This window comes from Thalia democratica, chromosome 2, assembly GCF_965202585.1.
Source record: "Thalia democratica chromosome 2, ktThaDemo2.hap1.1, whole genome shotgun sequence".
Classification (NCBI taxonomy): Eukaryota; Metazoa; Chordata; class Thaliacea; order Salpida; family Salpidae; genus Thalia; species Thalia democratica.
Genome location: NC_139166.1, coordinates 31,497,661 through 31,517,420, shown reverse-complemented (window position 1 = coordinate 31,517,420; position 19,760 = coordinate 31,497,661). Strand labels below are relative to the sequence as shown.

Sequence of the window (19,760 nt, the reverse complement as noted above, 5' to 3'; positions counted from 1 at the left end):
GAACGATTAAAAACCGATTTTTAATCTGTATAAAATAAACATATTTGTAGAAAATAAAAACAATAAGTCAAGTTTTAAAATTGGGCGTTACTGAAAAGGAAAGAGATATTCAGAAAAAGATAGTAGGAATTTTTTTAGAGAGCAAAATAGCTACTAAGCCTTTGAAAATGTCAAAGTTTCAGTTGAGAAAATTTACCTTATAGAAAGTGCATGAAGCAATTTAAAACAAGAAAAAATATTCTTATGCGAAATCACTAACCGGAACTGAAGTCATATTTTGTTGTGTACGTAGCATCTAATTATTATCTAGGGTTGTGTTTTTATAGTTTACGTAAAAATAACTCATTTGTTGATAGCTTGTTTTTCTTCCAATAAAAAGTTACTTACTGAGCTATTTTTATGATTTTTTTTACAACGATAGCTACAACTTTTGTTTTACTTTTGCTATAATGCAATAACAAACTTAATGTTTAGTTTTAATTTCTGTTTAACAAACTATTAAGCTTTTAGACGATTTGTTTTGGCTGTTAGTCTTTGTTTGTTTTACTTGCTATATGAGATATTTTTTAATATCAAATAATGTGATGTATTTAAAAAATAAACTACTTCTTGTTAATGGTTCAACAGCCTAGTGTATACGAACTCTCAAAAACATTAAAAAAAATATTTTTTTAACTGAAACAAAAGTAGATTTATTAGGTATTACTTAATAGTTTTTATTTTATGTCAAAACGACATTAAAAAAATTGTTTCTTTTCAGAAATTTTCGATCACTTAGTTGCCTAAAAACATTAATGTATTTTACTTTTTGATAATTAGATGCTTTACAATGTTGTACTTATTTATTACTCTACTATTTTCTGAAATCTGAAATAGTTTTATGTTATTTACTAAATCAAAATGAACATTAAGTTAGTTTTTATGCTCAAATGTTAGTAAAAAATGCAAACTTTAATAGATACATTTTCTATATAGTGTAAATTTGGGTAAAACAAATCTAATTTTTACTATAATACGAACTACAAAATGAGAGTTTATACTTTATTGTTATTCAATTAGTAAAGTGAAATTACTCCAACCTTAGAAATGCTGTATCAGATACTAAAAAGTCCTAAGTAAATACTTTCACCTTAATCATAACTGTTTAGTATAAACTCAATTAATATACATTTTAATAACTTTTTTTCGCTCCTTATGACAGCAGTTTAAAAATTTAATTCGAAAAACAAAATCGTTTTTTAAGTTAAACAATTTTATTTTACAGTTGTACATTTTACTAGCTAACCATTGATCTTTATAGTAACTAGTTAATAGTATTTTAATAGTTCAACAAACTAAAAAACAATCTAAGATAGCTTTTAAATTCTTAGTAATTTTCTCATTTTTATATACACTCTTTAGGCTTTTTCTTGAAATCAATTAAAATGTATCAACATAATTTAGATAAAACAGATTAACAAATATACTCATCTATTAAATTACTTTTTTAGTAAAGAATTATTCTGTTTTAAGAGCAAGATATACTTAGAGATGTAACAACTTAGTAACTTCAAACTTTTTTTTGCAATAACTTCTAATTTTACTAAAACCACTTCAACAGAATCTATCACTAAGTATGTCTGATGGAGAAGTAGAACAAGTTAGTTCGGGTGCAGCAGATTTCTACCCGCAGCAATGTTCAGCATTAAGAAAAGGAGGTCATGTCATCATCAAGGGAAAACCTTGCAAGATTGTCGAAATGTCGACAAGCAAAACTGGAAAGCATGGACATGCTAAAGTTCATTTGGGTTAGTTTGGTTGTATTTAGTAACTTTATTTTTAGCTTTGAAGCAAAGACAACATTTCCTTTTGATCTATCAAAAAGGAAGCATATTGTGGTGACCACACACAAAATACTAAAAAAAGTTAGTTTTGATTTTTCATTAAGGAGTTATCTAAGAATAAAGCTTGTTTTTAATATTTTACAGGCCTTCCTTTGAATGAATATATTTCGTGTTTTTTTAAGATAGTAGGAATTATGATTGAACACCGGTATTTGTACTGTTATTTACAATAATCAAAAAATACTTAATTAGTGTCAGAGGACATCGAGCTGAATAAAATTATAAAAATTATAATTTTATAACTATGCACGCCTTCTTCATAAATATAATATGCTCTTGTTCTGCTACCTAGCCGATCAACTCATTTTATTTCTAATATTTAGTAACAATTTAAAAAAAATGTTTTGCTGGAAACCATCGCACGTTTAGTGACTATGATTACCTGATGTAACCATTCGTGTATTGTCGCGGGACCTGCTGTTAATTGTTGTCTGGCATTTTTTAAAGCTAATACACCTATCCAGGTAGTTATCATTATAAAAATTTAATAAAAATTAAACTGTTTTTAAAATAAGCTACTCTCGATAAACATTTTTTTAAACAGTTGCGTTAGACATATTTGACAACAAAAAGTATGAGGATATCTGCCCTTCAACTCACAACATTAACGTGCCAATTGTCACCAGGAAGATGTACAGTCTCAATTATATTGATGATGATGACTTTCTTGAGCTTATGGATGATGACGGTTAGTTGACCACGTAAATACTGTTCTTAAACCAATAATAATACCATTTGATTTGTAAAATTATTATAACTTTTTCGCAACTTAAAATTAATTTAAATTCATATATTTAAAATTACTGCTTCGAATAAAAAAAAACACTTCGTTATGTTAATCAATTTTATAATCCTCAGCAACGGTTACATTTTTCATTAAAAAAATATAATCTAATAAATGCTGTATAAATTCGGCTAACGAAATGGCCATAGGCTAAACTAAATAATACGAGTAGTTTTTACATTTTACAGTTCAGCTGCAACTATTTCATTGTGTTTTAATAACTTAATACAGTTACTAATAGTTTACCAAGATTTTTAATTCTATCAAAAAGTCGTTTAAGTCATTTAATCAGCATCCATATGATCATCACTTAGAAATAATACTGCAATTTTTTTGTTAAAGTTTGTGCAGAAAAAAGTATATGCATCTTTTATTTCAAAAGGTAATACAAAAGAAGATTTAAAGGCCGTTGGTGAAATTGGTGAGCAGATCAAGAAACTTTATAACGATGAAGAAAAACAACTGACAATTACAGTAGTCTCAGCTTTGGGGCAGGAAAAGGTCGCTCAGTGCAAAGTTTGCACTAACTAAACTTTATCAAAAAACAAACTCTTCTCCAGCAAAACGTATACTTTTCAATTATTGTGTAAATATAAATGTAATGTCGTATTGTTACCTTTTAAAATCTTATTTGTTATTTTGACTAAACCATAATAATTGCAATTGAATCATCTGCAATATGAAAACTAATAAGTTATTGTAGTACTTCTTACAGCTAAGTCATAACTTATAATTACTTTGTAAGTGCAGTGTACAGACTCTATATCAGGGTTTCCCAAAGTGGGCCAAGTGGTTTTCTTGGGAGCCACAAGGAGTAAAGGGGTCAAAATGGGGCCATTAGGTTATAATTTGAAACTTACACTAGTTATTCTGGAGTTGATGATTAAAAGCTAAATAAAAATAAAGATCTTAAGTTTTTTAATGGTAGTTTTTAGAGTAATCTTTTTCGAGAGGACCGTAGTTTTTTATTTCTTTAAAGGAGGCCTTTTAAAAGAAAAAAGTTTGGGAAACTCTGTTCTATATGAATCTCAATTGTAAAAATTGCAAGTGAACTTACAATTATTTTATGCCTGAACCAAGTTATGTGTGGTACAAATTTTTGTTTTGTATTTTTTAATCGCCTCCTAATAATTCAAATCTACACTTGGCGTATATTTATATCAGTATTTTTTTTTGTAAATTTAGACACTTTAATTAACATTAATAATTAACATTAACAATTGCAAATATTTTGATGCAGTGGTTATATAACTGGTTCATTAATAATTTAGTAAGTAATAAATTTAAACTTAGTACATTTGAATAATAAAATAAATTTACTGTCGAAATAACCGCACTGCATAAAAAACTGTCTTCAAAGCTCTTTTTTTTATTAATACTTATACAAGTAATACAAGCTAAGGTCAAGTTAACCTTAAAACTAAGAAAGTATGGTTTTATAATGATAAACCTGCATATATAAAATTAAGTTTATTTTAAATATGTTTAGAATAAGTATACTTTGAATACGACGTTTGTAATTGCATAGATTATTTTGTAAAACCTTACATAATATAACAATACCAGACTGTTAGGATTTAAAAAGAATTAGTGTTTTTTTTTAATTGTTTTCTATGTTTTTTTTTTAAAGGTAGTTATTATGTAAGATATCTGAGCTTATAAAAACAGTGTAATTGATGTTGGAATATAAGAGAATTAATATTTTTAGTTGAAAACAAATAGGGTAAAACCTAAATTGTTTTGTCAAAAAATTATCCTTAAACAATAAATTTAATTTTTATTTAAAAAATATCTATTTTGTAATTTTTATGCAAAATTGGCATTGAAATATTATGTTTATTACCACTACAAAAGAAAAAGTATAATTTGATTAAAAAAATACTAAGCATTTGGACATAGTAAACAAAATATGATGTAAAAACTTTTTACAATATCTTTACTTGGTAGGAAATCTGGACTAGATTGGTATTTTTTATCAAAAATATATTTGAACAAACACAATATTATGCTATAAAGGTATGCATTAGCTTTTAAGACTAATTTATCAAAGAGAGTAATTTAAATTTTCCATTTTTTAAAATAAACTCTTCAATTAAACAAACTTATGCCTGCAAGTTTGTTTTATTAGCTTTAGTTTTTTGGCAGATTTAGCAACTGATATAAGTTATAACTCAAATTATAACAGAACTAATTGATAGTCAACAATCTTAAAAGTTTTTTTTATACTCAGTAAACTTTTATAATTTTATTACTTTAATAATTGTACTGGATTCATTCGAACTATAAAATTCAGGATACTATATATAAAACTCTTTAACTTTATTATATATTATTAGCACAACATTATAAGAAACCTATTACATTTTCAAAAACAAAAATTAGCAGATGCTTATAAACCTAATTGTAACATATTTATTTGCCAGTTGATATTTTTAAGTGTTAGTTTTTGAAAATGTAATAGGTATAAAAATAAAAACTTAAAATTACCAGATGCTTATTAAACTTATTGTAACATATTTACTTGCCAGTCGATATTTTTAAGTGTTAAAATTTTTATTTAATTCATTTGCATGTATTTATACTTTAAGTATAACTTTCTAACAAGACATTGGGCTGGCAAGTAGACATTGACCATTTTCATGACTATAAAACTAAACCAAGTGTTTAGTTTAGTTGTCTAGAGCTGGGCTTCTTTTAAAAACTGAGTTTGGTTCTATTCTGCTTAAAGTATATTAAAAGTTATGTAAGCTTAAATGTTGCAAATTTTTGCTTATTTGAAGTTTAAAAACAAGTCAAAAAAAAAAATATATATAACAAAGTTAAAGCCTACAGCAACTGCTAAAAATATCTTAAAAGCCTATATACAAAAGTTTTATTATGTTTTTTTTTATGGTTTAGTGTTAATTAAAAATAGTCTAAATTTCTTGAGTATTCAAATAGAAAATTATTATTATTTTACAATTAAAAAAAACTGCTATTCTCTCCGAAAATTCACTGGTGTAATTAAGGCAATATGGGGTATTTTCAAAACATAAATATCTCAATTGCCAATAGTAGAAATATTTTTCTATGTATTAGTAAATATGACACGGATTCTATCAGGGTTGCCACTCGTTTTTTCAAATTTTTTTCCAGGATTTCCAAATTTATTCCTGGCTTTTAAAAGTACACATTTTTGGGTCTATTTTTAGTTTGAAGTTAATTTCTATAAAAGAAACTGTGTTAAATAGTACACAAACATTTTAAAAGATGCTATAAAGTTACTTTAAATGTGTTTTTTAATAAAAAAAAATTTGATGATAACAAAAAAATCTTATTTATATGATAGATTTTTTGTGTCAAATTAAAATTTTAGTACTGGAAATGTTAAAATTATTAAAAATTCCAGGTTTTTCCAGGTTTTTTTTTTGCCTAAATTGTCGAATTCAAGGTTTTTCAAGGTTTTTCTAGGTTTCCAGGTATAGTGGCAACCCTGTCTATATACAAACTTACAAAGAATTTCTAAATAAGTATTTATGTATTTTTCTGTAATTTTCTGTAGCAAACTGTTGACAAAAGCTATGAAGAATTTTGACGAGTTTTTACACTGTAAAAGGCAAAAACTGGTTGGATTTAAATTTACATAGCTTTCTATATACTTAAAGCAGAAAAGTAACAAAACCAACTTTGAGACAAAAAAAACAAGTTCTATGTTACTATATTTAACACTTAGTTTGATTTTCTATGCTGCAAAATTATTTTTTTTAGTCAACGGCCGCTTGAACCCAGTTTTTTGCCCATTTTAAAGTTTAACGAGTTTTGTATTTTTTTAGGTTGACACTTATACCATATGTTCTTTCAAACATACATTTAATACATTGAAACTAACATAATTTCTTGGTCTTCGCCAGCTGATTTCATCTTTTTATTAGTAAGTGCTTGTGTCAGTGATGCAGGATCCAAGCCCAATAGTTTAGATGTAATCTCAACTGAACCTTTTGATAAATCACTCACCTTACAGCCACCTTACAAAATTAAACCAATGATATATCAAGTATACGTTTTATTAGTTTATCTGATGAATAAAACGAGAAGTTTTTTTAAAAACTATTAATGAGAAAAATAACTTAGTCGACTTTTTATATTAATAATTTTCAGAATAGTTACCAAATCAAAATACACTTGGAGATTTACACTGATGGAATGTACAAAAACTCAAATTCGGACAATTTAATTTTTTATAAAAAATTGGATCAAGTATAAAATGACCCGGGGTCATTATTTTTAATTGATCTGAATTTTTCTGGGGTCATATTTTTTACTTTTTTTTAATTTTTGGGGTCATTATTTTTACTTGATTTATTTTTCCATTTTTTTTACTATCATTGTTACCCCTAACCCTTACCCTTAGTCGGTAGCTTATTAATATTTTATCATCTTTATATATATATTTATTTCTATCTATCACTGTTACCCTTAACCCTTATCCTTGTTGTTTTTTTTTTATCTTTTTTTTTTTTATTTTTTTATTAATTTTTTACTAATACTTTTTCCCATAACCCTTACCCTTATTCGGTATTTTTCATTTTTTAAATATGTTTTTTTTAATTCTCGTGCAAAACTAACACTCTTACAAAAGTAACCAAGATGAAAACTATTTGGAAATAAACCCTTTAAAATATATCTGGGGTCTTAATTTTAACGTTAAAAGCTGGGGTCTTTTTTTTACTTGATCCAAAAAATTTAAGGGCTACAGCTGAAAAAGTAATATACTTATATATGAAAAATAAAAAAAAGGTCTATTTTTAACTCTTTTGGAGATATGGTTAAAATAAGTTTTAAAATACAGTACTTTTTAGTAATTTTAAAATTCTATTGAAATAAACATATCTTCTAAAACCAAAAAACTGTTTGTAAGTATTAGTTAGAACTACTTACGCATTTTTTTTCAAATATGTGTTACTTTTTGAATTGTAGCCCTTTAAACATTTTTTTAAGAATTTCAATTCTAAGAATTTGAATTGTTATGTAACCAGATTGAAGTACTTTTATAAATTTATAAACCATAATTTATAAAACTAATGCAAATCGATGCAATTTTTAATTATTAATGATGTAAAATAATGGATTCATTTGCACAAAGTTGTATCAAACTTTATACTATGGACGCATTATATTACCACCCTTCAGAAAAAACTTAACGAGTATATCACAAAAACAAACCACTAGTACTATCTGATTCTTCGAATTGAATGTTACCAAGGTGCAAGACACCTGCAACTATTTGAAACAATTGTTCTGAATCTTTTTTATTTATACCCATGTTCAACATAGCTTCATTTATTCTACTAAAATCTGCATAATCATCTAAAAGTGGATCTTCTAATGGACCTTTCTTTTTGTGCTGATAAAAAAAATCTTTCAATACTCTTTAAACATATCGGTTCGTATATATTACTATTTTTGTTAAAACTTGTTTTTTCAGGTAGTGGATAGGGTTTAACTACTTGTTTCATCAAGAAAAAAAAATTGGACATATTCTTACAATAAAAATTAACATACTGTTTGAAATATTTTCCAGTTTCAATAATAAATATTTTGCAATAATCAATTTTCTGTATTTTTTGCTGTAGTTATCTAAATTTGACAAGCCACAATATTTTATTTATTATTTCAATGGACATTAATTTGTCTATTAAAAAAAAATTTTACAGTACATTAGGTTTTTTTGAAGAAGATTACTTTTCTAAAAGTAGGTCATAATAGCTACTTTAAGACTTGTTTTCTTATGTAGTCGAGTAAACTGTTTTATTCTTGCGAATATGTAAAATTTCAATATAACTTTGGTTTTATAACTTTTCCAAAAAATGTATTCTTTTTTGCAAGACATTATTTACTAAACAAAAAGGTATATGGATTGATTCTTTCAACAGTACATATTTTAAATTAGCTATGTGTTTGCTGTACTTTTTAGTAATACCTAACAATATGTGTTAAGTTTGTTTAATACTCTTCTGAACTTTAAATGGATTTTGACTTTTCAATAATAAACTTTATTGAATTTAAAAAATACATTTTGGCAGAAAAAACAAAGTAGCCTTTGAAAAATTAAACACAGGCAATAACTTTCATATTTCTTATCATATAGTGCCTATAAATAATTTTCTCAAAACGAAATCTAATCTAATGAATATAAAATATTAATGCCTAACAGTAAAGTAGCTTTACAAAGTTTACATTTTAAAGCTGTAGTTGTACTTATTTTTTTGTCTAGGTCCTTAAAGTTGACAAAGGGCTGCCCTGTAAATACGATAAATATAGCAAAAATCATGCAAAATATAAATAATGCAAAATAGTTTTTGTTTTTATTTTACAAAACTAACGTAGTCGGAGATTCTTGATTTGTCACAGTTTTTCGCTGATTTGTCGCTCAAAAAATACTGGGTTGTTCCATTTCGCAAGTACTAAAACATAAAATTGTTGTTAATAAAAACTTTATTAGAAACAGTTATGTAAAATTTTATATGCTTTATCCTTTCTCAAAAAAAAACTTAAACCTTTAAATTTAAATAAGAGCTAAAAAGGAGAAAAATATTTAATGTGATAAATGCTAGTTAATGATAAATATGTAAATTAATATTTTAACTAAGTCTTCTTAACTTGGAATTCTCAGTTTTTGCTAAAAGTTTTTAAATAAATAACTAAATTTTAAAAATTAAGTTTAATATAAGGTAACTTAAAATAAGTTTATTTTATAAAATCAAATTCTAATTACTAAACTATTCAAAAAATACTTAATATTAATTAAAGAGATATTTATTAAATTTGAATTAAAGTTTTAATGCTCTTGAAAAATGCAGAGCCTATAAAAAATATTATAAATAAGAAACAAAATTACTTAAGCTAAATTAGAACAAATTTATATAAAAACTAACATTAAAATAATCAGGTGATTTTAATTGAAACTTTTCTTTCAACTCAAGTGGAGCACCACAGCAAAGTCTATAAAATATGTGATAGTTCCTCTCTTTAGATGATTGTGAAACTATCCGAGATTTCTCAAGTAGGTAATGAGAAATAAAACCTCCAGACACCTTGTTCTGTTAAATTCATTAGTTTTAAACTTATAAATTTAAAATTAAGTTTTTTTTTACTGTAGTTTTTTTGTGTATACTTTTTTCTATTGTTTTTAAACTTTAAAAAATTACATTATTTAAACAGTTTTTATAACATTACTTGGACAGAGGTTTATATTAACTTTTGTATTATTGTTTTCTGTAAAACGAAACTATCTAAAAAAATGTTCTTGTAAATAAACATTATCGATTTTAAGTGGAAAAAAATGTTTAAAATTTTTAAAAGTAGCTTAAGTGAATTCATTTTCGATGTTGAAAATCAGAACTAAAAAAATTAATTAACCAGCAAAAGGTGCCCTTAAATTTTATTCAGCTTGTAAACAAAACTTCATGAGTATCAAAACGCTGTGGTTGTTTGGTTCACTTTTCTATAACACTAAAGCTAACATGATTTGTATTTTGTTACGCATTATTGTATTTTACAAAAATAATCATATGCTTGTTACCTTGACTCAAACATGGGTCTGCAGCCTTTTATGAATAACGGGCCAGATTTACTTAAATAAAAACATTTGCAGGCCATTTTGAAAACAAAATACCTTTGAATTTTTTGTACAAATTACTTGTTTAACTTAGAATAACTTTACATAAGACAGGTAGGACAGCTCACTCACAAACAAGCAAAATATCATTTTTGTTTACTTAATTTTTTTTTTATCTTGAACTTGCATCTCCTGCATTAGTTGTTTCCAAACTAAGAAGCACATAACAGGTAAGAATTTTTTACTTTGCTAAGCACATTTGGCCCACTAGCCGCAGTTTGCCGTCCCTACTTATAACCTTTTTTTATTTAAAAACTATTTACCTTTTAGTAAAACTTTAAATACAAAAGAATATAATTTTCATTGAACTTCAAAAACTCAAAGCAAAAAACTTAATTGCTTGTAATTACAAAAAGGTTTGCTTTTTTAAAGGAGAAAATAAAGTCTGAGTCAGCATGAGTTGAAGAGAATTTTTTTTTTGCTACTGTTATAAGTAGTATTATCAATAAACAAATAGCATTAAATTAATTATTTTGCAATAGAATTATAAAACTTAATATCATTAAACTGCAGCAAGTTTTTAATTAAAATAAAAAGTTTTTAAATGTGCTTAATACAAAGTGAAATAGTAAACATAATTTTGAACAGCTTTTTTTTAACATATCTGTTTAATAATTTTTATTGTACTTAGATTATCTTGATTAAAAATCTAGAGCAAAGGATTTAAGTCTTGGGTAGATTTTAGATAGTTTTATTATTTGATTTAAACATATTATTACCTATAAACACTTTTATAAAATAGTATGTAAAAAGATAATTGTTTTACTTTTGGTAGATGCAAAGTGGCAAATAACCTGGTAAATAAGTTTTATTAGTATAAAGTTAAAAAAAATAAATATTAATTAAAAGTAAAATTTTTTTTTTAACAATCAAGTTTATTAAAGTAAAAGTTAAATAAAACTAGCTTAAGCCAACCTAAGTTTACTTAAATTTCTTATAAACCTGAACCTGTAGCAAACTTAATTACAACGTACCTAAATACACTATTTACTTTTACTTATACTATTACTTAACTTTACCATATTCATTAACATTTTTTTTTTCAAAACTTTAGAAATAATAGCATCCAATTCAAATTTATTTATGAAAGTAAACACGATACTGCTTTTAAACACATTATTAGATAAATAATTTTCACATTTATTGTATGCACAATTTCTAATAGTTAATAATTTTTAAAAATAAGTTAATAGTCTTATTCAAACAAAAAAAATACCAAATTTTAATATATAAAAGTATTCATTTACAAATTATAAAAAAAATTGATTATTAAGTTATATTAATTTTACAAACTATAACAAAAAAATTTTTAAATATACAGTATAGCATATTTATTACTAAGGAAGAAATAAAAAGTATTTTAATTGTTACGGGTCCTTGATACTTGTTAAAACAATAATAAACAATTTTATTTCTAGCAAAGAAATAGTATTAGGAATTTTAACATTATATAACTAAAAAAATTATATTGACTAACTTTGTTTAGTATTATATTATAACGAACAAAAAAAAACAAAAATGAATATATCCTTTTTTAAATTATTGTTCATCCAATACTGGTTAAGGATATGAAAGTATGATATATTTGTAAAAAGTTGAACTAATTTTCTGTATTTTTATACTTTTAAGGGTACTATAATATATTACATCGAATAATAGTATTTAGTAGTAGCTAAATTTAATTCATCTATATTGTCGGAAAATTAAAATGATTTACCTGTAAAACTATCTTTATTTGGTTTAACTTTTTTTTCAACTGTTTTTTTTACATTATAGTTCAATAAAAGTTCAGTTTTATAATCTATCTTCATATTAGATAGATTACTATACTTCATATAGTTTCTCAATAAATATTTAGTTTATAAACTCTAATTTTAATAAAATCTTATGGTCATTATTAGCAGTATGATTAAAATCATTTTAGAGAAACATTATTATAACTGAAACATTTTGCAAAGTAGGGGGGAACTCTAAAAGGAAAATTCAACAACTAATTTTTAATAAAACTAAAATAAAACATTACTCTTAGGTAAATTTTTTGATCGCAAATTAGTCAATAATGCATTTCAATACACAAAATGCGTCAGAACAAATAAATTCAGTTGGCAGTTTTTAGTTAATTATTTATAACTTACATCACAACATGCCAAGTGATATCAAACCATTTTATATGCTTAAAATTGGTTGTATATGTTATTATACGGGTAAGCTTTTTTTTTTGAATTTATAACAATATTAAAATATTAAGTCATTAAAAAGTCTAAATGCATAAAAATATTCTTTCTAAACTTTTAACAGCTTTTGATTTAGATTAGCTATAGATCTTAAGTAAAAAGTATTTGAAATATTATTCATTAATAAAATAAACTAACTTTATTAAAATGGATCTCAATAAACTTTCCAAATCTTGAGCTATTATTATTTCGCATTGTCTTTGCATTTCCAAATGCTTCAAGTAATGGGTTAGCTGTAAAAAATTAACAATTAATAAAATAATTAGAGATATTTTTTAGCTCTAAAGCACAATTTTTAACAAGAATTTTATTGGCCTACATTAAAAATATATATAGTATATTATTTACCATATGGTTGAATTTAAACCTAAAAACTGAACCGTTCAAAAAAGCTGAACATATTAGTAAAAATATTAAATCAGACCTTAAACTTCTAAAAAAACTAAATAAAAACAAGCTACAATACTTTGGCAGCCTTAAAAAAGCTGAGATCTTTTTACTATTATAAAATAAGCACTATTCTGATCCGTAAATAAATCAACAACAGTTTCCAAGACAATCTACGACCAAAATGGACACAAATATGTCTGCATGACGAGTTCTGTTAAGAACAAAACTGGTCACTGATTGTCTCGGTAACTAGTGTGTGTGCAGAATGGTTCTTACTAAAAACAATAACAACTAACTTACAGAGATCATACAACACCAACTAAAAAGTTTATATATAGTTTTTGTGATCAATTGACTTTAAAATATACTCAAGCTACACTTTTTTAATGTATCTAATTTTGACAACTTTATTGAATAAATATGTTGTTAAAAGTTTTAAACTTTTTCAAAAAAGCAACACAGCACAAACTAACTAATAAGAACTTAAACTTTCTAAACTTACCAAGCAACATAATATTTAAAGTATACTCTAATATTATTTTACTTTGATATAAATTGTTTTATAATAATTAAGAGTTTTATTTTGAATTCATCTAAATTTAGCAAAATTTACAAAGACAAAAACTTTTGTGTGTGCCGAAGAATAAGACTTACAAACTACATTACTAGACAGTACAGTGTACATGCTTTACATAATTATATACCTTAATTATTTAGTTTAAAGACAAAAAATTATAATCAATTTATTTTAATATTTTCAATAAAAAAGTGTTAAATCAATAACAGTTTTTTCAAGATTGAATTGAATTTTTACAGGATAAAACTAAAAAAGGCAAAACCGTTTCTACTTTATATTGAAAAAATTAATTTTTCTAAATATATGTATTCTTTACACCTTTACAACAATAAAAATATAAAATTATAACAACAAATTTTTTTAAATAGCTTTGTAAACTGTTCTATTTTTAAATTTTATTCACTATAGCACTTTAGAACATTATTTAACATGTTTACCTTCAACGATTCTTTTGTCAATATCATCCCCACTACCATAGTTATCTGCAATGTACTTCAAACAAAATTTAGTATTTTCAGTTTTACCTGCTCCACTCTCACCGCTCACAACGATGGCTTGTGACAGTTTTAATGTCTTCAAATCTCTATACGCCTTGTCAGCTGTGTTTTTTAAATAAATTACAGAATAACTATTTAAAAACACCAAGATTTTTAGTTTATGGCAAAATAATATTTTAAGACAATTAATTTGTTTAATTAGCTACAACAATTTAAACATCTAAATATCAACTTAATATTCATACTTCTAAAAACTCTAAACTTTTAAAAAATAGTATTTTTTTAAATGGTAAGTGATATACACTTTCAAAAATAAAAACTTGTAGTTTTCACCAAAATTCGTAAAGTTCATACAAAAAAATTAAGGTTGTATCATTCTTATTTATCAATTTTTTTTAATACTTTTTTTGATATGCAGTATTCTTTAATAGAAAAGTGAGAAAATTATGTTTGAGTGTAAAAAAAAATAATTGTAAACAAGCATAAAAAGAGAAAGAACTCAAGCTATCAAAGTTTTAATATTACTGTTTTAAAAATAAAAACTATCAAGTATAATAAACCAATAGCATAACAGTGAGGAGGTTTTACTCCAAGTGATTTCCCTTTGTAGTTGTTAATTTGCTGAGGTCCATATAAACCTTTAATATCTTTGTAAGGGTTAACTGCTATCAGAATATTAGCAACATATGTCTGTTAAATTATTATAACTATCAGTTTTTTTAGAAACTTATGAAAATAAATGATTATTCAAATTAAAGACTGACTCTATGTTCATACTTATAGAAAACTTAAACTAATAACTTTTAAAAAGTACATACTTAAAAGTAGAACAAAGTAAAACAAGAATAGGTAATATTATCAAAACAAAGTACTACTAAGCTTTAACACCCCTATATGTAAGTATTTTCCTTGAACAGTAATTCAAAATACAAAAACTATTATTAAGAAAAATTCATTATAATCTTTATATATGTGTCTAGATTATGATACAGATAAATATAACGTAAGATTTAGATCTAACAAGTTCTAGAACAAAACACCTTAGTTTTTAAACAAAAGTTTAATTCCAAAAACTAAAAACCTAAAGTATTCTAAAAACACTACTTCAGATTTATGCATTTTATAAATCTTGAATTAAAACTATAAATTGAAATTAACTAAATTGAAAGTATTTTAATTTATCTAACATAAATATATTATATAACAAAACAAATATAATTCAAATATAATATGTTGCACCAAAAACTATTGTTAAAAATAACTAATAAAAAGAACTATTTATGGCATTTATCACTTTTGGAAAATGCATTTTATCTAAAATTGAATAATGTACAATAAGCAAAAACAATAAAAGGCAATAATGTACAAGTATAGCATAGATAATATTACACCAACATAAATTTTGTCCTTCATATATCTGAGATTGAGGTTATGCAACAGTGTTGCTTCATTTAAGTACATCAAACCACAATTATCATCAACTTCTTTTTTTTCATCTGGTTCGGCCGGGAACACTTGATCATAAGAAGCTGTTATTGCCTGTTACATATACAACAGTAATGATTCTGTTTTAATACTAAAATTACAATTTTATTTAAATACATTATGATAAAAAAATTAAAAATCACTACATAAATTTTTTTGACATCAAAAATATTGTTCTTTTATTGATCAATTTTATCATTTTATAGATGATCACAAGTCTTAAATAAGTGTTTGCTCATGTTTTAACTTGGAAGTCTTATTCTAACTTGAATTTAAATAACTGATAAATTATTCAAATTAAAATTGGTATGGTACTATAATTCAAGAGTTTTCTTAACAACCAGAGAGGTATAAACATAAATTAAGGCCATAGGGGGGTCCAACATTTTTTTTTACAAAAATTAACTTTGGCTTTTATATGAAAGCTTTAAGTATAATCTACAAGCCAGTTTTTATAGAATTCAAAATTATCATTTAACTTTTGAGATATTTAATTTTTTATAAAAATTTTCCAATATAAACGTATGGACCGCAAATTTTTCGGGGTCAATTTTCTTGGAAATTTAAAAATTCACTAAAATTCTATCTCCTCCTTCATTTTTCAAGCAATCTTCTTCAAATTTTCAGGAAACATTCCTTATAATAAAAGGAAAAAACGTTACTTTAGAATTTAAATAATTTAAAAAATAAAAATTTTATCACAAAAAAAAAGTGTTACAAAATTTTTTTTTAATTTCAAAGTAACGTTTTTTTGTTATTGTATAAAGATTAGACTGTGAAAGTTTGAAGAAGATTGCTTGAAAAATTTAGGAGGAGATAGATTTTAAATGAAATAGTCTTTTTCTGCTGTTTTAGTTTTCCCTTCTTATCGGGAACCTATTATGCGGCCCGACTTTGACTGGTCATATCTCAAAAAATAATTCGAATTTTTAAAAACGATAAAAAGCATCTTGAAGCTTAGAAAAAAACTCTATAAAATTAGATCAACTTGTAAAAAACATGATTTACCCCCCCCCCCCCCCCTATGGCCTTAATAAGAATATTTACATTGAGTTTATCACACTAAACAACTATTAGTACCAATAAGGTATTATCAGGTGAAAAACTGTAGTATGGAGTATAACATAACTAGACAAATAAATTTCATGATTGTAATGTAATAAAAAATAGTTCTTACAACAATACAAATAAAAACAATTGCATACTAACAAGAAAGTGACAAGCTTCATATACAAAATATAATACTCAAACAGTGTTCCCACTAAATTAAAAAAAAACTCTAGGTAAATCAATGAAAATAATTAAACTCTAGGGAAAATTATCAAAATAGTTTTGTCTGCTAGACAGTGTTAGAGTACAACTATATTAAGCTACTGTTTATACTTTTATTTAACTTAATTTTTACATCAACTTATATGCTGATATTACTGTACTTCTATTGTAAGATGGTTAGCAGAACATATGATGTCAACTTGACATTTGAAATAAATACTTTTAATAAAATCTACTTTGTTACTTTCATCAAGATTGTGGTAACTTACTTTAGATTTTAGAGCAGGGGACAGCAAACTGCATTCCCCTGGCCAAATATATAAAAGCCTAAAAGCTAAAGTTTTGTCAAAACCGACCTAAAAGCTAAAATTTGCTGTAACCTGCAAGGTACTTTTTTAGCTGAAAAATACCATTTTAAAATAATAAATAAACACAAAAAATTTTGTGGTAAAAACTTAAAATTAGGCTCTTAATTTACTGATCACTGGTTTTCTATTATTATTTTATTTTATTAGTGTTCTTTTATAGCTGATTTTAACACATTTTGGTTTATACAGGGTTGCCAAATGTTTTTGGAAAATTTTCTTCAGATTTTCAAAATTTTCTTCAGTTTTCAAATTTTTAAAATACACATTTCTGGGTCTATTTTTAGTTTAAAGTTTAGTTTAAGGTAAGAAACTGTGTTAAATAGTATAACAACATTGAAAAAATACTATAAAGATAATTTAAATGTGTTTATTACTAAAAATAAAAAATGATGACAAAACTTTTTTTTTTAAATGATAGATCTTTTGTGTCAAATCAAAATTTTACTACTGAACATGTTAAAATTGTTAAAAATTCTGGGTTTTTCCAAGTTTTCTTTTTAAAATTTCTCAAATTTTAGGTTTTTTAGCCTAAATTGTCATAGATATTCAGGTTTTTCTAGGTTTCCAGGTTTTTTGGCAACCCTGTTTAAAATTGAGTTTTTATATTACTTACTACAATTATTTTAAAACAACTGCGGCTTGCAGAAAACTTTTTTTCTGTGTGATATCCTACTATATTTGTTATAGTTTCTTTTTTGCTAAAATATAAACATAGTCATAAAACTACAAAAAAATTATATTAGTTATAATATCACAAAAATTTAAATCAATACGCAAAAAAAAGTAAATACTATGAAAATCTATGGATTTTACAGAAAATCGCAAATTTCTAAGGAAGTAGTAACCCTGTCAAATCTATTCAGGACACAGTAAATGTTGCTTTTTTTTTCAACAGCATTAAATAAACAAATAAACATATTACTCATTAAAAAATTATACAATTTTTTTGCCATTTAAATTTAAAAAAATATTCAAGAGTTTTAAAAAACCTTAAAACTACACTTATTTTCTCAAAAAATCAAACCAGCTTTAGTATAAAAAAATAAATTTGACATGACAAGAGTTAGCCTGAAACTTTTTATGATTCTAAACCAGCATGTATATTGTTTTGAATTCTAATGTTTTCAAATATATATCTGATATAAAATATTTAGTTTTTATAAGTTATAACTTTTTTTAATTTTATAACAAAAAATATTCAACCAAACCTTTCCAGACGGATTTCTTGGTTTTACAGTAATGGTCTTTTGATTAATATCAATAATTGAACCAATCACAAATCCATGGTCAATATCTGGTCCCCAAACAACTTTTCCATTGTCCATGACAAAATTTTAGTAGTTGACTTGTTTGTGAATTCACAAATTTTTTGTTACTATGTTTATACACTAAATTTTTTTAACACTAGTTAAAAATGTTATATCAGGTGTAAGTTGATTCATAAATTAAGTATTTTCCTAACTACTAAAATCATTCTTTAATTTACTAAGCGTATTTTAGTTTCCAATCTAAAAACATTAATGTTAAAGTTGGGTGTAAAACTTTATGTAAAACCACTAAAAGTAAACTTAGTTACCAAATGTCTGTTAAAGAATTCCGTATATTGAAATTGGGTAGGTGTCAGAAAAGCACAGTGTCACTTTAGCATGGTGTGACATTTTTGAACATAATAATTTTAAATCTTTTAAAATGTTTATTTAAATAGTGTCTGATTATATAAAATAGTTAACTAAACAAAAAAATAATTGTGAAAATTAGTTCTAACACTTTTAAAAACACCGTCTTAAAAAAATTATAAACAAAGTTTTTACTATGGGGTTAAAATGAAATTTAAAAGTTTTCAATTTTTATATATCTCACTTTTTATTTAAAACTTACGCTTAAAGTTTAGCCTGCTTTAGTTGAAGCATTTAAAAAAGTTTTAATGATCCTTGTATTTGTTAAAATCTTGTATTTATTGCTAGCTTTATCAAAATATTTTTATCTAAAGTTAAATAACAAAACAAGTTAATAAAGTTTTTATATTTACTTTTATTTTAGTTTTAACTAAAGCTTTAACTTGTAACTCATTTAAAGCTTGTTAACTTTTAGCTTGCGTGTTCCATAGTTTGTTTTTAGATTTTTGAACAACACAGTGCCTAATCTGAATTAAGCAAAGAAAAAAATAATAATAAATTTGTGCTAAAATGTCACTCCCTGCTAAAGTGACACCGTGTTAAAGTGACACTCTGTACTAAAGTGTCACCCCATGCTAAAGCGTAACTCCATGCTAAAGTGTCACTCTGTGCTAAAGTGTCACCCATGCTTTTCTGACCCTTTCAGTAAAAGCAAATAAAGATGTTTTTAGGTAAAGTTCAGACTGACATAAAATTTTTAATCCATTTAATAAAACAAAAAAATCATAGGTTTATGAATGTAAATTTAACAGCATTCATGCAAAATTTGAACTGTTTAAATAAAGAACTGTTTGTGTTAGAGTACTTCCTCTGATTTTGTCCAGTTTAATTTTGGCCAATGAAAAAACAACTATGAAAAAAGAGACATGTGATTATCTACTGTGGGATTATAAAATAAATATAATACAAATAGAAAAATGGCGTAGGGGCCTGATAA

General features: G+C 24.7%; 2 protein-coding genes across 2 annotated transcripts in view; one reads left to right on the top strand and one right to left on the bottom strand.

Moving 5' to 3' along the window:
* Positions 1-18,531, bottom strand: part of LOC145849559 (unconventional myosin-VI-like) — a 51,499-nt gene extending 32,968 nt beyond the window's left edge. Inside the window, exons 1-9 of the mRNA XM_082954512.1 lie at positions 18,356-18,531; positions 15,418-15,561; positions 14,583-14,712; positions 13,963-14,124; positions 12,697-12,791; positions 9,582-9,746; positions 9,030-9,110; positions 7,870-8,050; positions 6,536-6,671 (exon numbers count right to left, since the gene is read on the bottom strand). Coding sequence (XP_082810638.1) covers positions 6,536-6,671; positions 7,870-8,050; positions 9,030-9,110; positions 9,582-9,746; positions 12,697-12,791; positions 13,963-14,124; positions 14,583-14,712; positions 15,418-15,561; positions 18,356-18,472 — 1,211 coding nt within the window. The 5' untranslated portion in view covers positions 18,473-18,531. The remainder of the gene's footprint in view (positions 1-6,535; positions 6,672-7,869; positions 8,051-9,029; positions 9,111-9,581; positions 9,747-12,696; positions 12,792-13,962; positions 14,125-14,582; positions 14,713-15,417; positions 15,562-18,355) is intronic.
* LOC145849558 (eukaryotic translation initiation factor 5A-like) lies at positions 182-3,825 on the top strand. Its single transcript, XM_082954511.1, has 4 exons — positions 182-284; positions 1,601-1,787; positions 2,428-2,571; positions 3,050-3,825. Exons 2-4 carry the CDS (start codon positions 1,616-1,618, stop codon positions 3,196-3,198), a joined length of 465 nt encoding a protein of 154 aa, XP_082810637.1. The 5' UTR covers positions 182-284; positions 1,601-1,615; the 3' UTR covers positions 3,199-3,825.
* Positions 18,532-19,760: the final 1,229 nt, after the last annotated feature.

Coding starts and splice junctions, on each gene's coding strand:
- LOC145849558 (XM_082954511.1), top strand. CDS start 1,616: ATGTCTGATGGAGAAGTAGAACAAGTTAGTTCGGGTGCAGCAGATTTC. Junction 1,788..2,427: donor ACATGCTAAAGTTCATTTGG/GTTAGTTTGGTT, acceptor TTTTTTAAACAG/TTGCGTTAGACATATTTGAC. Junction 2,572..3,049: donor TGAGCTTATGGATGATGACG/GTTAGTTGACCA, acceptor TTATTTCAAAAG/GTAATACAAAAGAAGATTTA.